Source organism: Cygnus olor, chromosome 18, assembly GCF_009769625.2.
Source record: "Cygnus olor isolate bCygOlo1 chromosome 18, bCygOlo1.pri.v2, whole genome shotgun sequence".
Lineage (NCBI taxonomy): Eukaryota > Metazoa > Chordata > Aves > Anseriformes > Anatidae > Cygnus > Cygnus olor.
In genome coordinates, this window is record NC_049186.1 from 1,549,073 (window position 1) to 1,571,295 (window position 22,223).

The following is a 22,223-nucleotide window of genomic DNA, read 5'->3' on the forward strand; positions in this document are numbered from 1 at the left end:
ACTTAGGAAAATTCCTTAATCAAAATCACATTTATGGAAGGTAATGAACAAATAGGTCAAGGAGAGCAATGTCTGCTTCCTAATCAGGAGCTGCTTCCCTGAGCATCTGCAGAGCTGGCTGCCTTGAAGGGCCATTGGGGAGGCCCAGGAGACAGGGCTGTAGTCCAAGCCACGACTGAAGTGCAAACTGTCTGACCAAGAGTGCCCTTATGGATGTTGCACGCACTGGGGATGCTGCAACGCACACCTAGGAGGACTGATTCATGAGCCGTATTGCTCAGTCATCCAGGAGCTCATTGTGTTCAAGAAGGTGCCACAAGTCCCTGAACAGACCTGACCATCAGCTACAGCACCCAGAGGTCTTGGAGGAAACCTGGTTGATAGAAACTGTCCTGATTCTTGGAGAGGTGACATCAGTCAGAGACTTGGACAGTCTGAAACACTGCAAATACAGAATGCAGTTTCTGCAAGACTTTTTATTTTGAACAACTAAATACAAAGATGAAGAGGGTACTACTGAGGCACAAATCTCTAGCTAGGTGGTCAGCATTCCTGTCCAGTGGACCAGCTCGATGGTCTCCCTCTCCCTCTTGTTGGAAATCTTTCTGCAAGGCGATTGTCTCCATACAGTTAAGTCCATGCTGTTAGCTTCAGATCTGAGAGTTCAGAATAAACCCACATCACACACAACCTTTTGTCACCTCACTGCACATCTTTTCTAGATCATTCAAAAATGCATCGAACAGCACATGTCCCAAAACAGATCTTCTAGGACTCCAATAATAACATTCACCTTGTTACCCGACTGTTTGTTCTCAATCATTGTTTTCTATCCTTCAATCTCCTATTAATTCTTGAGAAGACCTTTCCTCCTATCCCATGGTATTTTCAAGCATTGTTGATGAAAGACCTCACTGACAATTTCTGAAGGAAAATGACTGCACTGCTTTGACAAAATCACATCCATCCACCTGTCAGTCGATTCCTTCACAGAGCGACAGCAGACTCATAATGTGTGCTTTCCTTTCACAAAAGCCATCTCGACTCTTCTGCCTCATTTTATTGTAATCCCTCACAGTGCACCTGCTCTACCAGCGCATATTTCACATTCCCAGCATCGTCTCTAAAGACTTTCTAAAGATGAGCATTGCATTTGCCACCTTCCACTCATCCGGCACAAAGGCTGATTAAATGGTTAGACCGAACCTCAGAGTAACACAGCAGCTCTGCTTTAACATCCCTTCAGTGCACACTATCGAGTCCCACTTACTTTTTACCATTTCATTGATAGTTCCATACAACACTTCACTGATTCTTTAGTTTCAGGGAGCCCTTCAGAAGCAGCCCCACCACATGGAAATCTCCTGTCCCCACCGCTGCAGCAAACATTATTGCAGCTTTCATCAAGCCACTTGCCAATAGTTTTAGTATAGTTCCTCTAGTATCCTCATGTTTTGAAAATACACATTGCCATAGTTCTCTAGCAATCTCTGCCTGCAAATTTTGCTTCCTTTATTTTAAAGAACCCAAACCTTGATAACCTGAATAGAAGTTTTATTAGAAAATGCTGTCCATCCTCTTACTTCCTTGTTCTACTCTTACATAAACTTACATGCCCCAAGCATGTTACTCACTATGAAATCACTGCGTTTCACCTTTGAGGACAGTTTTCCAAGCACAGCATCAGCAACACTATGCCTGAGATTCACAAATTCTGAGAAAATCTGAAAAGACTCTTGGTGTCCTGTTTCTTTTGGAAAAAATTCGGTGTGAGACATCTTGGTCCCCACTCTGTGTTTCAATCCACCCAACAAAGGTGGAGTGAAGACATCAGATAGCATAAGAAAAAAGAAAACATTTTTCAAGTGCAAAACCTCCGTTCCTCTAGCACAGGGGAAATCTCTGCATCATGCATACCACTTGTCTAGGAGACAGCTCTCTCAAGCACAGTTGGAGATACTGTCCCAAAAACTAAGGGCAATTCTAAATTTGAACCTCTCCCACTATAATGGTAGGCAGGATGTTGTCTTTTAAAAAATACTTATTTCTTTAGCTATGGTTAAAGAATTGACATAATTCACCCACAAAATGCTAAGAGCAAAAGCGAAACAAACAAAAAAATCCCCAAGCCTATCAAACTAGAAAGACAGAAATGCATGGAAGACTGAACATAGCTGTGTTCTTTAATGCAATGCCGGACTTCTTGAAAGGAAGAACCACACTCCCATTCCAAGTTATCCTTCTCCTGGCGAGGACTCATGTTCTCCATAGGTGTGACAGTGCCTGGACTTTGCCCCATTCTCCTGCCTACCCAGAGCTAAGCCAGCATGCCTCAGCCAGGCGCTTACATGCCACGCAACACCTGAGGTGCCAAGGCATCAGTGCAGGTATGAAAGGAGTCACCTCTGAATGTAAGCAGTGCCTCCAAGCTGCAGGGAGCTGTGAGCTTGGCTGCAGCGTCACACCTCCACGGGGCTCTGAGCCTCCGTCGTGCTGTGGGGTAGAGGCTCATGGGAGGTTATCGGTCGTGCCAGCTTCCCTCTCCTGGTTTCTTGTCATGGATGCCCTCACCAACAGGGCAGAGAATTTTTGCTAATTGAAAGTGCCCCAGAAAAGCCTGAGTGCCTGATTTATGAAGGGCAGTGCAATTAGCCTCATAAACAATTCAACACTGTAAATCACGAAGGGCTGGCTGGCAGCAGACAGTGAAATATTAATGATCTTACAGCTGCTCAAAGGTAAATATTTCATTAGCTCCACCAAGTATCATTCTGACAATTATGTTAAACCGATGTTCACAGGTGTCACCTGGCAACGTAATGCAACGCTGGGACCACATCTGTGCAAATCCGGACCTGAGTGACCAGACAGCTGGGGTCTGCCAGCTCCTAAAGAAGCACATATGCCTGCAAACCTGGACACATGTGGACGTCTGTACATGGAGTGAGCACAGAAAGGCAAGAACTGGAGTTAAAAGAGCAACGTTTGTACTTCTGTGCAGAAACCAGCACTCCCCAAGCCGCCACATGATGTCCCTTGGTGCCAAGGGCAGGGAAGGAGCTCTTTGCATTGAACTCGTGAACACTGGAGACATCCAAGCACGGGAGAACCAAATGTCACAAGACCATGGGGTTCTCCTACAGAGAAGGAACTAGATCTTCAGCACTAACCCCTTGCTCCTCTGGCTACTAAACCACACAAGTTAACAGCAGCAGGATCCTGATCGCTGTGCTGTGCTGACCCACACCAACCATGCTACCTGGAAAAGACTGGAGATCCCTGGGGTTGGGGTTCCTCGCTTGGCCTGCCTTGGGCACTTGTGCTCCTTGTTCTCTGGTCATATTGATCCTGAGCATGATGCTCAGCCCCTGAAATCCTGGCTGAAGATCCTGGGCATCCTGTGCAAAGTGTTGGTCTTTCACACTGCATCCATATGAAATGTTTAGAGAAACAGAGACAGACAGAGGAGCTGGCACAACAGCACATAAGGAAGTAGCAGTGAAATGTGGAGTGCACAAATAGGAGATGAAGAGGCACCTGGGAGAAATGTGATTAGATAAGCACTACTAGAAGCGTGCCAGGGCTGGAAAGCTATGGGGTATAGTCAGGATTGAGTGACACAAATGGCTTTGCCTGGAGCCTGGGATGAAAGGAAGCGGAACCTGGTACAGGACGTGCAACTGGACACTGCAGGGGTACCAGAAAGTCTGCAGCAGCAATGCAACTGTAAAATCAGGCACAAAAAGCCGTGTGCTCCTCAGGAGAGGCAGAAAGAAAGGCATAAGTGGCACTGAGTTCCAGGTGGGGAGGGACAATTCAGTTTGACAGCTTGGATAGAACAAAATCTGCTCAAATAAATAAAAATTGCTAGCCTGGACTTAAAAAGAAAAAAAAAAGTTTTCTAAAAAAATCCATGGGTGAAATAATTATGGAGATGTTGAAAAGGAGCTTACTGTAGGACCCGAAGCCTGCTGCAAACCTGCACAGTGGGACACAGGTTTCAATAGAAATCTTTGTAATGTTCTCAGTCATATACCACTGAGAAGTGCGTCATTGTGGGAGAGTTTAACTCCCACCTCCAGACCAGAGAAATAACGCCACTGATAACAGGAAAGCCCAGTTATTTCTGGATGCAACAGCTCACACATTTCTCTATCAGCCAGGAGGCACACCAGAGGTTATACTACCTGGGACTGGGGTTTGGTTTCATAATACAGACCTTCTCAATAGACTCCAACTGAAATATGGGTGTAATGTGACTTCAGAGGACAAAAAGAAAGATAAAATAGGGAGATTGTCTGGGACGCCAATGGACTAAAGAGCTCAAAATCTGAATGCTGGGAAAACTAGAATTTCCTCAAATTCTAAGGCTAAAACTATCCAACCTGAAGGACTTGGGAATCTCCCATGTGATCTAATAGTTGTCTGGTGTCAGACGTGACCATAACTAGATGTGACTTCTGTGGACAGCACAAATTACCCAAAACCACACTTTTCCTCGAGTGGTGTGATAGCGCAAACCTCATCAGGGTGCTTCGCTGTCTCATATGGCATATCAGAAAGGGACAATCAACTCTGCTCTATGTACTGAAACGGAGAAATTATGTGGAGTATTTTCATAAAATCACAGGGTGGTTTGGGTTGGAAGGGACCTTAAAGCCCATCTAATTCTGACTCCTTGCCATGGGCAGAGCCCCCTACCCCCAGCCCAGGCTGCCCCCAGCCCCATCCAGCCTGGCCTTGGGCACTGCCAGGGATGGGGCACCCACAGCTCCTGGGGCAGCCTGCGTCAGGGCCTCACCGCCCTGTCAGTGAAGAATTTCGTCCCATGGGAAGGGACCTCCCGTGGTCTCTATGCTAGCAATATTTGAGGGAAAGTGACAGGGAGGCTTTTTCCACAAAGCAACTTTTTCCACAAACATGCCATGCTGGTGTTTATTGGCAGCCACAGTGCCATACAATCACTCTCTTGCATGTCAGATGGCATCACAACAACTTGTGGCAACTTGTCTAGCCCCTCAGCTCTCCCATAAGAACAGTCAATGATGATCAGAATCTGCCCTTATCTACCTGAATCCTTTGATGGGCAAGCACACTCAGAACCATGCTAGGTGAGTGCAGAATGGAAGCAAATGGAGTAATGTGGAGACGTTAATCCAGGTCCTGGTGCTGCCCAGGGGCTGGCGCACAGCAGGGAGCTGAGGACAAAAAGGAAAGGACAGACACTAGGGCTCCTCCTCCACCTTACCTTCTCCAGCCAAGTCACACCTGAAGTCCTCTGTGGTCATCTCTGTACTTCTCGGGGTGACGCCCCCCAGGCAACTGGCCTCAGCAGGAGGAGGACAGCAGCTAACCCTGTGCTGTGAGTTTCTGCTGGCACCAGGCACCGAAGTGATGCAACGAGGGCAGCCAGAAACCTGGAAACTTTGGGTGAAAAGCTCTGAGATCCACAATGCTCCCAAGGCAGCTGTGGGACACTCCAGAGATGGCCATAGCTGGAGCTCCCCAATGGCACCCTGAGCATAAAGAGCCCTTTCAACTTCCCATCCATTGCCCTGCTTCCTGACCACTGCATATATTAATATTTAAGTAGCATTTAATAGAAATATTTTTTCTGCTGAGCTGGGCAACCTGGATGCCATGCTGCCATACTCACTGTCGATGATTTCCAGCAGCCTGCAGAACTTCAGTAGGCTTAATTCTGCATTTAGTCTACAGCATGGACACATCTCAACACCTTCCTTCACCCTCCAGCCAACACAAGGGCTAATTCCTTGCTAAGTTCCCCAAAGCTATCCTATATAAGGACCACAGCACTGCTTGCTACAAGGAAGATGGGATGTATAGATACCTGAATTTTGAGTGCAGGTTGCCTGTGGGAACAGTACAGGGATCTGGCACATGGCCCCAGGACTGATCTGGATTTCAGATTCCTCTGGTAAGCATGATGTAGACAGTATAGCTGCACCCGGCCTGTGGAGGTTGCTGAGAAATGCTTTCTCAGTAGGAAAAACGGTGGATCACTGAGGAGAGATGTGAAATGAGAGGCTGCGTTCCTGCAGTTTGGAGATATTGGGTAAAAAGACTCATGCCTGGGAATTAATATTTATCTTACTGCATTTTCAGTGTGGTTATTCCGAGCACTGGAGCACTGATCTGTGACTGGCAGCAAATGAACATCTTCCATGGTTTTTGTTTTAGAGTGCAACAGCTATCCACAGAAGTGATTTAACACTGGAAGATAGATGTGTTGGCACAGCTGACAAACCAGGGACAGATCTGAGGAGGAAGCTGCAAAAGGCCATCCACATGCATTAGAATTATTTTCCTGGGAAGGATTTGATGAGATGTGAACTACATTATTTGCTAATGTTGCAGCATAAGCCTTGTCCAAAGCCCAGGAGAGTCAGAAGGAATCTTTCCATTAACTTCCCTGATTGTAAGTAAGATTGTGACAGATGTACTCCTTTTTTCTTCCTGCTCAAATATTTTAAATCAATCAGAAAGAGTAGTTAGATTTGCCCTTTTATGGAGAAGGGGATCATTCCCTCTTAGGTATGCTTATATAAACAGCCACATGGGAGTCCTTCCAGCTACCTGTAACAAGTAAAATGGTCCAAGGGTAATATGCTTCAGAGCAGAAGAAAGGGGGCAAGATGCACTGAATCCCCAAGCTGCACACACATGGCTGGCATGCCAGAAGGAACAGGGACTTGCACCGATGCTGTTTGCAGATAAAAGCTGCCTCCAGATCCTCAATATAAGCCAAACCTTCCTGCTGTTGTTCAGTCTAGAAACAATTTCCTGCTGAAAGACACCAGAAAACACCCCTTGTGTGTCGCAGAAGGTGAGAATACCCAAAGACGAGAGCCTTGCAAAGGAGAAGTCAAGCTGCCTCATGCAGAGAAGCACAGCTGAAAGAAACAGGGAGGCAGCCCTGCAGACTTCTCATCTCATCTCATCTCTCTGGCTAAGCAGAGCTTGAGACAAGGCAATAAGAGATACCTGGCTAAACCTCTGAGTATTTCAATGACTAAAACCACAAATCAACCAGTTTTTCAGGGTCCTGAGCAATACCGTCTGCTGGAGATGCTCCCGCTTTCCCTCATAAAGGTCTCAGAAACTTACATTTCTGGACATCAGGTAAGCTCTTCAATACCTACTCAAACAGTGATGTATGGAAAGTTAACTGTGTAAGTTAACAGTATCACCCTAATTCTCACAGCTCTGTATGCTGAGCTGAGAGACTTCCACGACAAGGCTGTAGGAGTTCCTATGGCCTTGTAGTGCCAGCACCAGCACTCTTCACGGAGGCTGTGCCAGTGCTGACCTGTGGAGACCACAGCCTCTAGTGCTAACACCAGGGATAAAGGGGTGAAGTTTTGCTTCCGCACATTTCTGCGTAATTTTTAACTCAGTAAAATCAGCTGGGCGCCAAAACAAAAGAAGCTGAAAGGAATGAAAGCGGAGCATAGATTGAGTTGCAATATTTGGGCAGGGGGTCAATAAGAGGGGAAGGAGAGTTTAGTGACTATGGCACGTTCTTAATTAGAGTATTGCTTCCAGCTCCTCACCTCTGTTTATACAGAGTGTGATAGGATCAGCAATCACAAAATGGGGGGAAGCTCAACACACAGAAAGTCCTTATAAAGATTTCATTCCTCACAGTGTCAAAAGCGACCAGTTGCATTACCTTCTGGAGGCCAATTTAATTGTTGTCAATACAAGTTGCAAATTGGCTTTAACATTTTAAATTGATGTTTTCTCTAAACTGCTCTGATTAATGGAAGAAAACATTGTGTTTCTGTCTTTCATCTGAAGATCTAATGCATTTTACAAACAATAATTGATCCAGCACTACACATGGAGGCAGACAGGGAGAAGCGAACCTGCTGCAGGAACGATTTTACCCTTCCACAGTGCCCAGCAGTGCTGCGGGACACCTCAGGGCAGAGCTGGTTAGACAGAGGCTTAGTTGTTTTTTTCCCCATGGAAAATACCGAGAAGCTTAAAACTAAAACACCATAACTGCAAGCAGAAGATTATGAAATACTGCCATGGGGTCAAAAATGAGTTCTGGAAAATCCCAAACCCAGTGGCCTGAACCTCAGCTGGTGTCTCAGCCCACTTCATCTCCAAGCAAAGGTAGCCTTGGAGGTGCTGGTGGTGAATCCCAGCTGCACCAAGCTGCCAGAGCATCTAAGCACAGGTTCTCCTGCATCCTTGCTCACAGGCAACCTCTGAAACTCCTCCTCATGGCTACATTTACATGGGACACAGCTCAGTGGTGACAAACTCAGAGCTGCCGAAGCAGGACGATCCTGCACAGCACTGCTCCTGACTGCACTCCTGCACCTCATCAAGTGTTGGAAGGCCTCTTCCTGAGCTGGTTTTGCTGGGTGGATGAGCTAAGCCAGCAGACAGAAGGATGTGACGTGCTGCAGCCAGTGCCCAAGGCACCGGGCACGGATGGAGCCCTCTGCTCAGCAGCAGAAGAGCCATAAGGTGACTTAACTGCCTGTGAAACTGGAGTGTGGGGGGAAGAATGGGGAAGCCTGCAGGTTCAAATCGAGAACCAGGATGGGGCTCAATCAAAGCCTGAGCAGAAGCAGGACGCCCTCGCCTACTGCATCCTCCGATGCATGACCTGAGCTGGGCAGCTGCTGAGTGCTGGGCTGGCAGATGGCAACTTCAGCTCAGACACCCCTGGCTCTCCAGGAGAAGGAATATCTGTCCTACCCTGTCTCACAGCACCTCTAACACTCCTCTCAGCTACATGCTGTGCTACATACCTGCTTGAACACCCCTCTGCTTTTGATCCTTGCCCAGATCTCTGAGCAACACAGGATGAGGACATGAACCACCATCCCACCTTAGATGTCACACTCCGTAACTGTTTCCATGTCTGCTTTTGTGTTGTTTGAGAAGGGTATTCATTTGCCATCCCCAATCCAGCTGTACAGACGAAGGAATTGGGAAAGCATCCAAATGTACCGCGTGGACCCCCTACACACACAGCCTCCATCCTCCAGTAACTCTTTTCTCACTGCCTGTGGTCAGTGTTACTGCATCACTCCTGTGCCCCACTGAGCCCCAGGATTTGCTTATATATCTAGTAAAACTCTTACAAAACCCAAAGCCCGGTGCTGGGAAGGAGGCACACACTGTGTGTGTGCAGCAAGCAGGTGCATGGCCCAGGCCGGGCACAGCACATCCCCATGATCCTTCCATCCCCTGCACCGTGCAGGGCCCTGGCATCAGCCCACAGGATGCTCTTTGCACATTAATGCCAGAAAAGCCTGCTTCAGTAAGTTTGTCCCTTCTCCATGTGGTTGTCTTGTTTTCAGCAGGCTGAGTTTCACTGTGAGGCTTTGTTTCAAAGTAAATCTATATGCTTAATCCTCTCTCCTGCTCACAACTTGTATTAGTTGCTCTTAAGAAAGAGATGCTGTTCCCATAGTAACCTAGCATTTCTAGATATCGCTGTGGATGATAAGCACTGCCGTGCCTGGCCTCGTGGCTCTGGGACTGCACTCTGCTCAATGAATGCTAAATTCCACCAAAACACTTTTACCAGGGGCCTGGTATTTACTCTGCAGCTCTGGATGTTGCTACTCTGTCATGGCTATGTGGCTCATGCGAGTATCAAGACATTATATTTATATGTGTGTATATACACACACATTCCACCTACCCATGTTCTTCTCCACAGTGGAGACTTTTTTTTTTTTTGCAAATTTTTAAATTTTGTCACTTGTTAGCTGTTTTGATGCCTGAAACCCTGACATCAGTCACAGCAAATATTTGGATGTGAGACACAAGAAACTGTTGTAAATGTTGTTGCTTTTTATTCTCCAGTAAGCTCACTGCACAATATATATGCAGTGGGGATATTTTGCTGTCTCACGGGGCTTGTTAGTGGGGCGGAGTTTTCCCCAAGGTTCTTTTTCACCAATTTCTCTAAAACTTCACAGCTCAGTGAAACACTCAGGAGAACAGACTAAATCAATAGCTGGAGGCAGCAGTCCCAGCCTCGTGCAGGGAGGGACAGAGGCTGCATGGCTGTGGAGGGCACTGGGACCACAGGCTTTAATGTTGTCATTAGTGGGCAGCATGTACTGAACCTTTACACTGCCCATGGCTAAACATCCCCACAGCTCCAGGCCCTAACCACCGGCAGCAGGGGATGAGGAAGATGTCCAGAAAACAAGATAAGCAAAGAAATAGTGACTAGTTTAAAAAATCCATCTGAAATCAGGGGAATTAAGCTCACAGGAGATAGCTTTGTCACTGGTTCACCTGACTTTCTGACCCATCCCTTCTCTTCTGTTTCTTGAATTACAAATACTCTGGGACAAGGTGCTTGCTCTCCAGCACAGGGATAACAGCTCTCGCTGGCGGCTGGATATAGGACTGAAGGAGCCAGGTCCGTGCCCGTGCCGCGAGGCCGCATGCCCCACACATTCAGAGCAGGGCTGGAGGGATCAGCAACACTCGTCCCCTCTCAGCCTGATAGGTCCTTGGGCACAAATGACTCAGTGACAGGTATTTACAAGGTTTTAAGCATTTATTTTGAAGTCAAGGGAAGATGTAAAACCAAGTATCTTTTGAACTAAGCTGTTAGCCTCTCTGTGCTCTGCATTTCCATCTCCCAGACAGAGATTGGCAATGCCACGGAGGATGGGAGGACATCAGCTGCTCTGGCACAGCTGGGATAAGTGAATACCTGTATTATCTGACACTGTACAGTCTAACCTAGGTCCTAAATAGGTGGGAAACCCAGCTCCTCACACCAAGGGAGATGTCTTATTTCATTTTTTTGACAGTGTCTTATTTTAGCTATCCTGCCCCAATTCCAGCTGCACCCACATCTCCCCACTCTCTGCTGGATAATTTTCTTTCTCTCCCATTTGGCAATGGTTTTCTGGATGCCAGGACACTGAATAAGTCAAAATGCTCTGAGACAGAAAAATCTGACATTTTCTATCTGTTCAGGAAGTGTATTAAGCTATTTGGGATTTTCCTAGGTGGAAAAGGTGTGGGAAGGATTGTGGATTACCATAACAGAGATGTGCTTGGAGGAAAAGCAGATTGAGTGGCTTTCAACCACTTTATCTTCTAGAGATCCTAGAGGTTTCAGAGTTTGTCCTGTTTCTCTCTTTAGGAATACAGTGAAAAGAAAAACCCTGTTCCTGGAACTCTCTGGGTGTTTTCCAAGTTGTTTCCCTAATTCTTCACCCCCCTGCACCTTAACTAGCTTTACAACAGAGCATGAGCTGTAAAATGCTACTGCAGGGACTGGGGGATCATTTTACACCTGCTTTGTATTCCCCTGAACAGCTGTAAATGACAACACAAACTGTGAAGCAGCAGGGAATTTGAACGTCTTCAACATACATTTCTACGCTGATCTTTGGTAAATTAATTCAAATAGTTGCTGGGGATTTTGGGGAGAAGCTGGAGAATTTGCTGCATGAATAAAGGAAGCAATTCAAAGCAGAGGCCAGGAGACTTGGGGGAGAGGAGGGAAAGGGAAGGAAGGAGGATGGACAGGGACAAGACGTGGATAACCTGGAGGAGACCTGAGCCTTGGCTCACCCTGGCCTTACAAAATGCCCAGTGTGTGTGCTGACCCACGTGCAGGCTGGGGAGGGCACAGCCAGCTGCTGTGATCTCCTCTCCCATGCGATAAGGAGGATGGATGCACTCCCCGTGCTGCTCTGCCTATCTTTGGCTAGAAATGTTAGCTACAATTTCCATAAAGATTAAAGGCCTCTCCTGCATTTGTTCACATTCAGAACAAGCTCAGAGTATGCCTCTGGGTGGAAGGCACTGCTGAAAACAGCACTTTGAATATGTACATCTCTGGAACATCCTGACTCAAATGGCTTATTAAAAGCCTTCCCCAGATATATCAGGCTAATCAGAGCATTAGCCTGTGTTGTTTGCTGCACTGAAAGTGGTAATCCTGTCAATAGGCTGTTCTTCACACCTGCAGGCACCCCCATCCCTACAGCAGGTGAATAGAAGATTTTGTGCGCTGGCAAATTATCTCAGCGTACCCCAGAGGTCAGCTCTTCACCTGCATGTCTGGGGCTGGTTTCAGACCAAACTCAGCATATTCTGTTGGTGAGGCAATGTGGTACACTGAGAATTTACAGAATAAAAGAATATAAAAGTAGGCCAGATTCTTTTCTCCAAGCACAAAAAAGAAGTTTTGTCATTGTTTTTGCAGCCTCCTGATCCTGGAGGTAGTGAGAGGCAGCATAAGTCCAGGCACAGATTTTGCCTACCTGCCCACCTGCCTCATGGTTGGGTAGGTGCTCTGCCTTGGAGACCTTCATTGCTGAAAGCATTGCACAGTGGCATCAAGGACAACCTTGTCCTGAACACATTTGGAGATATTCTCCTCCCACAGAGCTTCCCACATCAGTCTAACGGTCCCAAGTATCCCCTTTCTCAAGGCTTGCAATACTGTCAAAGTGAATTGTATGAAGAAGAGACAGAACAGAAGAGCCAGAAGGAGACTGAGAGAAGAAAGGACCAGTTCACACCATGCACTGCCCCAGAGCATCACAGGTTTGTGCCAGCTGTGAGTCTGGGCCATAGGCCTGCCTCCCTGAGCCACAGGGCTTTACTTAAACCAAGCCCACGTCCCATCACCACAACAGTACCACACTGATTTACACCAGCCAAAGACCTGGTTCAAAGTTTTACTTGGAGTCTTTTGTGGTTTGGTCCTGGTTTGGAGGGGAGGAACGAGGTCGCTCTCTGCGTGATGGTTAGTGCTGAGCTGGCTGCCCCTCCACCACCATGGCAGTCAGAAAATTCCTGTCAGACAACTTCTGCAGGGGCTGAATATTGCAGGTCCTTTGCTCAACCGCATTTTGGGGTGAAAGCAAACCATCTCCTTGCATCTGACTTTCAGAAGACCTTCAAAGACCTAACGGCATTGGAGGTAGCGGTCTGAGCTGAGAATCTAGTCATGATTTTTCCACAGATGCTAATGGCCATCGGCATCACTGTCACAGGAACTGCCCATGTCTTTCCTGGCACACCAGCTGACTGTAGACAATGCAGAAGGATTGCCTCTGGTATGACCTCTGCCCCTTGTGCCAAACACAGCGTCTTCCCCCACGGGAGCCGAAAGCTCCTGTCTCTGCATTGCTGCTAATGTATGATGTTTTCCAAGCCCACAGAAACTACTGACCTTTCTCCCACCCCTCCTCATTCCTGTCCAGGCTTGCTGGCCATCCACTGGGCAAATGGATGCAGGTGTCAGGAGAGGTGACGGCCAGAGAGAAGACTGGGGAAATGTTAACAGAGTTCTCCTTCCAACAGGCCTAAAGTTGCTACTGTGATGGAGACATTAAAAATGCCAATAGATAGCTAGGTGAGATGGATTTCCTGTAATCTCAGACTCATCGTATGATACCTGTTACTCACGATAGCAAACAGTGAACTAACAAGAGGTCTTTGTGGGCTGAAGGAATGTTCCTGTCTACAGAGAGCACTGTAGCTCATACTAATTAGGTGGTGCACAGCTGGAGAGGTGTGCTCTGACCCAAGCAATCTGTAGGCACAGATTTTGGCTTTTCTTATCTGCAAAGAACCTACCTGTCCCAAAACAGCAGCACTGTGTGAAAGCCATGAATGGAAATGTCAGTGGGACATCTCAGTGTTCAGGGTGTGAACTGTTCCCTGCCATCCCTGAAGGACTTAAGATTGATTCTCAGAGGAAAGCAGAAGGGGCAAGAATCCCTGAGGAGATGCCCTTCAGGCACGTGGAGCCACCAAGCAGAAATGTATTCTCTTTCTGATGACCAGCCAGCCCCCACACCAGCTGGGGAAAGTGGCAGCTCTAAGGCAGCAGGGTGAAGCTTTCTTGAAAATCAGCGTCCTTATCTGAAGAATGGTAATTGTCCCCATGCCTAGGACAAAGAGACCCACTTTTTCTCTTTCCCCTTCAAAAAGTTTTAGTTAGACCTGAGTTCCTCTGTCTCAAAGCTTAACAAAGAAGTGCAGACCAAACCTAACACCGGGCCCTCCTGTCCGCCGTGGAGCTCTGACAGCTTTAAAGCCCCTGCTGCGCAGTGCCCGGGTGAATGTGCTGAGGACTCCTCTCTGTGTCTGCCCTGGTCTTCAGCTCTCCTTTGGCCACTTGCAGCAGCTGGAGACAGCGATCACAGTTTGGTGGGCTACTAGAGGAAGCTCCCACCCTGTGATCTGCTGCTGTGACTCCCTGAGGGCTGTCTGAGTGCTTGCCAGAGGGGCAGCAGTTGCAGATGGGAAACAGGCACCTCTCCATACTCACATCAGGAAACACCAAGCAGCGCCCAGCGAGCTATGCACCGCAGGCAAGTCCTCAGCAGCACCTGCTCATGCTGCTGTGTTTGGACTCTGCTGCCTCAGCCACGGACCACCTCAATTTGTCACTGTCACCCACAACCATTTTGTTCACTGACACTGAACCAGCCTGATGGAAAAATGAAGCCATGGTTTATTTAGCAAGACTTAAGGGTGTCCTTCTAGTTTTAAGTTTGGAAACAAAAGTTCCACGTAAAACAAATATAAAACTCAATCTCGGTCTGTGTGCAACTACTGTAGTCCTTTCTGGTTGCTTAACCTCTCATACTCTGGAGATCTGAGACAAACCACAGCCAGTAGAGCTGATGCTTCAGATCCCACTGCAAAATACTACAGCTGTGGTCTTCTCAAGACAATTTACAGCATCAGTGAGCAGTGCTTAGCCTGGTTCCCACTACTACATGCTACTGCCTCCTTTTCCCCCTCAGCTTTCCCTCAATCCCCTCTTTTTTTTTTTTTCTTGTTTTCAAAAACGAAAGATGGATAGTGAGCCCTCTTACACTTCTATACTGGGGCTTACCAGCTTTATTCCAATTTAGCGTGATATAACCCAGTTTTGTTCTCCAACTTTTACTTCCTTCCCAACCTTAAAGATTTTAGCATTCACTCGTCCTGATTCCTGCAACAATCTGAGCAACCAAGTATGGTGAGAATGGAGCACTGCCCTATTTTGCAAATGAAACAATATAACAAAGCATTAACTGTATAGCTGTTTTATGAGCACATAATCTTTTGTAAGTGATTAGCTTTCTGTCTCATATGATATATGAGGACATGTTAATAACGGACACAACTGAGCCAGGAACAAGTTCTTTTGGGCAAACTACAAGACCAAGTTTTCCTTTCCCAGCTTTGGCCAGGGCTCAGTGCGACGTTCGGTCCAACTGGCTGCCCCGACAGCTGCCAGTGGCTGTGCTGGAAGTGAAGTCCCTCTCCTCTCGAGCTGGATTCGTGAATATTTGTACTAGCACCCCACTCATGGCACCCATGCTCTGGTCCTTGCATCCATTACTTTAGTAGTAAGTCCTGAGAGCATCCATTGGAGCCATCGGCTACTGAAAGGCACCCGAGAAGCATACTTCAATTAGGTATTCCTCTCACAAACCTTCCCATTTTCCTTTTTTTCGGCTTTGGCAGTGCATAAATGTGACATCTAATTCAGGCTTCCAGTATTCAGCTGGTCTCTGCTGCTGCAAGCAAGGAATTTCATCGCTGTTCAGGGTTTGCCTGCCCTAACTGGTGCCCATTACTCCACTGGTGCCAACGGGAAGAGACAAGAGGGCTTCAGAAAGGGGTTCACCTCATTGTAGGGCTTATGTCAGAGTTGCTCTCTGATGAAGCCTGTACCTGTTTCCTGGCCATGTACCCTTATTTCTCGTGTTTCTATCCGGGGGCAGCATCACAGAGCCTCTCATGAGCCAGCAGATTTGAAAAAGCACTTTCCTCTTCCAGACAACTCACCTCACCATTCTCCGGCCCAGCATTTTATTTCACAGGTATAATTCTTTAGCACAATAAATAAATAAATAAAATTATAGGGTTCACTGGCCTCTGTGTGAAAATCAGAGAGAAAAGAAACCCTTCTGACTTCTCAGGGAAATTATTTTGTTCCCAGCAGTAAAGGAGCCTTCATGAGAACACGGTCACCTGGTTCTGTCTCCATAGGGTGGTGGCACACTGCAGCAAAACCTTTCTAATAGTCACCACAACAAGGCAGTGAAACCAGCCACTGCCCTCAGTCATAGGCACTATCCACAAAGAGGGGAGCAGGTCGAGTCCCGCAGGTTGTGGAGCAGCCAGAGCTCCCGCTGGCTTCCTTCAGAAGCTTCCCCAGAAGGAACCATTAGCAAAACCTCCTCTGATCTCTGGGTGGCACAGGCCAGGAAATGCCACCCGGAAACTTCTGTGTGCGGCTGAACAGCTTGTGACTGAATGAGGGCATATCTTTGAGGCACACATCCAGTTGAAACTGAAAGATGAGAAGTGATGGGAAGCCTACTACATCCCACTAAACAAAGATAGTCAGCAACCATCAAGGTATTGTTTTGACGATTATTGATATATGAAGCATTAAACCAATCAGAGTAATATCTTTACCTAAGAGGCTGGCATCCTTATTCCTCTGGGGAAATCAAGGCAAAGAACAGTCAAGTGATTTGAGCAAGTTCCCCAGAAGCAGAAACCAGAAAAACATTTGTGTGTCCCAACTCCAAGGCCAAGGCAAGCCGGTGTCCTTTAGCTCCTGGGATACCATCTAGGTCACCTTCCACACTTTGTTCTTGGCACAAGCCTACAGTTCACCTGAGTGAAAAAGGTGGCCTCCATTAGGTGGATTTCTTCCTTCCCAGCTGCTGTGTGCAGACAGCCCAATTATGCTTTATAGCATGTGTGTTTGGTTGGAAATACACAATGTTCTGAGCTTAACGCAAGCATTTTGGTACGAGCTGAATTTATACCTCACTGATTCTGAATTTTTAAAATGCCTAGAGAGAACAGCCACTCTGTTCAGCAAAACCCTTAAAGAATCATCACCACTGATCCTTGCACTGCTCCGCTCTATCTGATTGCCTTTTAAATACATTTATTATCCTAATTTGAGTTTTCAAAATCTGCTATGGTAAAGTGTGATGTTCTGCTGACTTCTAACATGCCACTGGCACAACCACCTCAGAAAAGAGAGGAGGAAAGCAGCACTTACCTGGGTTACTTTTGGAGGTGCGCACAGGGGTGTAATGGTTTTTGGAAGATGTCCTGACTGGGGTGTTTTCTTTGGGGGAGGTATCTATGGCCGAGATAGTCTCTCTTTCACAGTGTGCTATTGGGATTGGTCCCTGCTGCCTTAAGATGTCAGCCAGAGCCCTGGGGAGAGAGGGAAAAAAGAAAAAACATTTTCACAAAGCAGCCAGAATTGCATTCAGCAGTTTCACTTCCACAGTCACTGTATAAAACCAGCAGTACTTGGATTTCTACCATAAGAAAAAAAAAAGCAACAAAACAAAACAAAAAAAAAATATGGCTTAAAAGCTCAGTGTCTTTTTGTCTTTTTTTTTTTTTTTTCTGTGCATGTGTCTACTGCATGAATTTGCAGGTTTGCCTAGCTATTGTTTACTAATTTACTTCACCCCAGGGTAATGTCATCTCTCCATCACTGTCTTTGCTGTCAGCAAGAGTGCAGATGGACTGCTCTCCACAGCACACAGCCCTGTCTTCACAAAGAGTCACCACAGAACTCAGCAGAGCCCTAAGACTCTGACACTGTGAGCTTATAACGGTTTCACCAAAACCGCCCTGCCCACATCAAATTTCTTCAGGACTGAATCAGATGAGCAGTCCAGTCCCCATGCTTCTTAAATCCTTGCTTTTTCTGCTAGAAGCTCAATACACAGCAGTGATGGGAGTGAGTTTCTTAAGAGAGAACCAGCAGTCCATAAGAAAAGGACTAAAAATATTTTCATGGGTTAATGTCAATACAGCCATTAGCCTATCTTTAGCTTTTGGTCCATTAGAGACTTCTTTAACAGTTCTGAGGTCTCACTGCTATTCCCCATGAAAAGAAATGTCACAGAATTCAGCTGCATCCAATGTTTTCCCCTTGGATGAGTGGAGACTCAAAGATTTTTTCCTCCGTGAATATCACAGACACAGTGGAACAATTACAGCGTGAAATGCACTGATTTTCTTAGTGCAGCCACAAGCTATCTCTTGAGCCATAGGAAAAGGGGTGGCTTGTGTGGGTTATAAGGGACAGCAGCATTTTAAAGATGACGGAGTTTGAAAGGTTCCTTTCTCTTGGCAGAAGGAATCTGCCTAATGTCACCTCGGATACCAAGAAAGATGTAAGGAGGAGAAATTCCTTCATTGCATATTGATGAGAATGATGATGGTGTTGCTCATATCTCCTCGCATTTCTTAAATGCCATATTTTTGGTCTTTTATATGAGAAATAGTTTGGGACCTGAGTCCATTCCATTTTCCAAATCATTTCCTTTACAGACTGCCATCCTTGTACATAATGAATTGCAACACTAATGCGCTCTACAGAAGAACCTCTTGGAAGACCTCAGAGGCTCCAGAGCAGGAATACATAAGTTCACACCCACCCTGTACAGCGTAAGAATATTTTTTAACATTATTTGATTATTTACTGTTTGTACAGAGGACATAGAGGCTACACCCACTTACACGATGTGTATACATGCACACATACAATACATATGGAGTAAAGATGTTGTCATGTGCAGGCACATGACAGCACCGATCCCTGCCCTACATGATACTGCACAGTTCCCCCCCGAGGAGGGGATCCATTCAGCCACCAGTAGGTAGACCCGATGGCTTTTCTAGGCAAATACCTCCCCACTGTGGTACTGATCTTGCTGACTGGGGAGGATGTGGGAAGTTAATAAGGTCTATTTGGCACCAGGATCCAGTACACCCCTTTGGAGGCAACGCATTTTCTAAAGACAGTAGGTTGGCAGAACTGAACCCTTAGTACATATCTCTAAGATATATTAAGCATCAGATGACCATTTAATGGTATGTGCAGTTCAGAAATGCTAAGAGTCATTTTTCAATCACACAGATTGTGTTAGGACCATTATTTACTAGCCCATAGAGGCTTGGGCTCATTTTGAGCACTTGTAGAAGACACTCTTAGTGTCAAGAGTACAATCACTTAGAGCACAGAGGAAGATGACAGCGTGGATAGCACTAAAACACTATATACCACTTAGCTTAATATAATAAGAGCCAGCTGGGCAGGAAAGGACAGGTCATTCAGAAGGGGCTGTGTAAGGTGAGGAACGCAGAGGCAGTACAGAAAACTCAAAGACGTGGAAATGGAGTTGGAAGTATGGTGGGATGGAGATGGCAGAGCACAGGCCAACGCTCCTGGGAGCTGAGTTTGCTTAACCTGATGAGAACAGGCTAAGAGAGGATCCATGGCCCTCTAATGGGGAGCTGTGGAGAAAATGGAACCAAACTGTTTTGGAGGTGCACAGCAAAATGACAAGACGGAATTAGCACAGGTTGCAGTAAGGGAACCTCTTCTTACTTATAAATGAAAACAAAGCCACAGTGGGGTTGTAAAACACTGAAACGGGGAACCAGAGAGGCTGAGCGATCTTCATGCTTGGAGATTTTCAAATTCAGCTGGATAAGGCCCCGAACAGTCTCATCTAGCATTGAAGTTGGCCTTGCTTTAAGTAGACGGCAGGACAAGGGACCTCCAGAGATCCCTTCCAACCTAAATTCTACTACAATGCTGAGTTCACACCTCACACTGCAGGTCACCTTTTTTCTTCTGACTCTGTTAACTCTTCTCCTACCATTATTGATCTCTGACTGGGGTTTGATACAGTCCTAAGAACTAGCTTTCTTGCCTCCTGTGCGGACATTTTGCCTCCATTCACTAAAAATAATTAAGGCAATTAAAGGGACTGTGTTTTGGTAGGACTGGACCCATCCAGCCTCTCAGACTCTATCTACCTGAGAGGCGAACCCTGAACCTGCTGCCCTCCATGAGGGCAAACCCCATGTCTGGGTAATATTTCAGTTTGCAACCAGTTCCCCATAAAGCTCTGCTTGGTAACAGACAGGACGTGAACCCACTGGTACTCAGCACCAGCACAAGCACAGCTCAGATGCTAAAACTGAATTTACTCCCTTCTTTGTTTTTCCTCCTGAAGGCGCAGCGACAAGAGCTACTCTCTGGGTTAGGTGTTGGTCAGAACATGACAAGAAAATGCTTTCTAGCCAGGTGCCAGCCACATGGCAGGGAGGAGACTGTTACCCTCAGGAGCACTGAGGTTATCACGGGTGATACTCAGGAAAGTGATGTCTGCTATGTCAGGCTACACGTAAGATAAATTGAACATAACCATCAAAAGCAAGGCATAGCTCATAAGTGTATGGGACTAAAATAATGTGAGCTCAACCATGCCAAAGGTATATATCTCTAAGCACACCAGTCAGGACAGAGTTGTGTGTCCTGATTGCTCACTCTTAATCCTCTTCTTTAATGTTTATGAAGAAAAATACACTGTTCAGCACCAGCAGAACAAAACATTAAATGTGGAGGTGAGAGTCAAACTTGGATCAAACTGGTTAGTTCCTTGCCAATTCAATCACATCTCTGTGTGGGATCCAGTTTATTTCCATAAAGCACAGAGGGCTGAATCCCACTTTGGTGGAAGGTCAGTCACACTTACCAAGGAAGGATTTGGTCAGCGTGAGCTTTTCAGGTACACCTATCTAATCATCCACTGAAAAAGCTTCAGGGTAAAGCTTCGAGCAGGGTAATAAAGTCACTGGAAATATTTGGGTCTTGCATGTGCAGCCATTTGGGTGTAATTAGTCTCACTGATGTCAACAGCATCCTACTCACCTGCCCCAGGCTACAAGGCACTCCAGAAATCGTTCTAAGACGACACGGGTTTTATCTCAGGGAAACGAACCTCACTTGCAAGAATGTGTTACCTGTGGCAGCAGGTGGAGTGTCCAGAGCTGCGTAACTGTGCAATCATATCCTGAGATAACAATTTACGACAGCGCTTTCATTAACCTCATTTAAGTGAGAACACTAAAGCTTCTTTCCATGTAAACCCAGAACAGAGGTACTGACATCAGGGACGTTATCCCAGACCAGTGCTGGACTAGCAGCGCAGAAACAGACCCAATGATGTCTTGTAAGGCATCCCAGGTCCCAGATAGCTCGGCAGGTAAGGAGCTTGTGTAACTTCAGACTAGTTCTTAGGGGAGAAACACAGTGGGACAAACACAAGGACCCTAGTGCAAATAAACAGTTGTGGCCATTTTCAAAAGGGGAAAAAAATGGCTTGTTGGAAATTCAAAGGGACAAAGGGGATGGTGTAAGCAGGAGGGCAGCAAGGTTGGGTGTTAGCTGGGACCCTGATGCTGAAGGATGCAATCAGCAGACAAAAAGAGAAAAGAGTGAGGGCAAGCTGGGAGAGGGGCAATGGCAGGGGGTAATGGAAAAAGAAAACAGAACAAGGAGAAAGTGAGGAGAAAGGGTGATAAAATGTAGGAAACAGACAGGAAGTAACCATGTTGAAGAACAGGTCGGGTCCAGCAGATATGTGGAGGATACTGATGTAGGCTGGGGCAGAGGAGTCTCTTTGTGCAACACGGGAGTAAATTGCCAATAAAGCTTCTGCAGGCTCAAGGGAGTTGATCCTTCCTCTCTACTCAGCTCTGGTGAGACACACCTGGAGGGCTGCATCCAGTGCTGGGCTCCCCGTGGACATCCTCGAGCAGGCCCAGTGAAGGCTCACGAAACCAGTGAAGGGCTTAAAGCACCTCCTGTATGGGCGAGAAGCTGCGCGAGCTGGGCCTGTTCGGCCTGGAAAAGGCTCGGGGCCCTCATCAATGTGTGCCAACACCCAGACCGAGGGTGTAAAGGAGGAGCCAGGGTCTTCTCAGCTGTGTCCGGTGACTGGACAAGAGGTAATGTGCACAAACTGGAATACAGGAAACTCCATTCACACACAAGGAAAACTGTTTTGTGCTAAGGGTGACAAAACACTGAAACACGTTTCCCAGCCTGTCGGAGTCTCCATCCCTGGTGACATTCAAAACCCAACTGGCCCTGGCTGTAGGCAACCTCCTGTAGCTGGTCCTGCTTTGAGTCTGGACTAAATCCCAGAGAAGCACCTCCAGCCTCAGCGATTTTGTGAAGTTCGTGCAGCCAACCCGGACTATCCCACAGGAGGATGCAGACCCATAATCCCACAACAAAATGGGCTCAAAACACAGCAGAGGGAATTCCCTCTAGGAAGCAGATCCCGATCCTTCTGGACCCACCCTAAAACAACAACTCCAGTGGGGTCTCCTCAGGC

At 46.8% G+C, this 22,223-nt stretch overlaps 1 protein-coding gene across 1 annotated transcript in view; it reads right to left on the reverse strand.

Moving 5' to 3' along the window:
* Positions 1-22,223, reverse strand: part of SHISA6 (shisa family member 6) — a 251,390-nt gene that overhangs the window by 219,802 nt on the left and 9,365 nt on the right. The window contains exon 2 of the mRNA XM_040530952.1: positions 17,066-17,226. Within this exon, the coding sequence (XP_040386886.1) occupies positions 17,066-17,226 (161 nt within the window). The remainder of the gene's footprint in view (positions 1-17,065; positions 17,227-22,223) is intronic.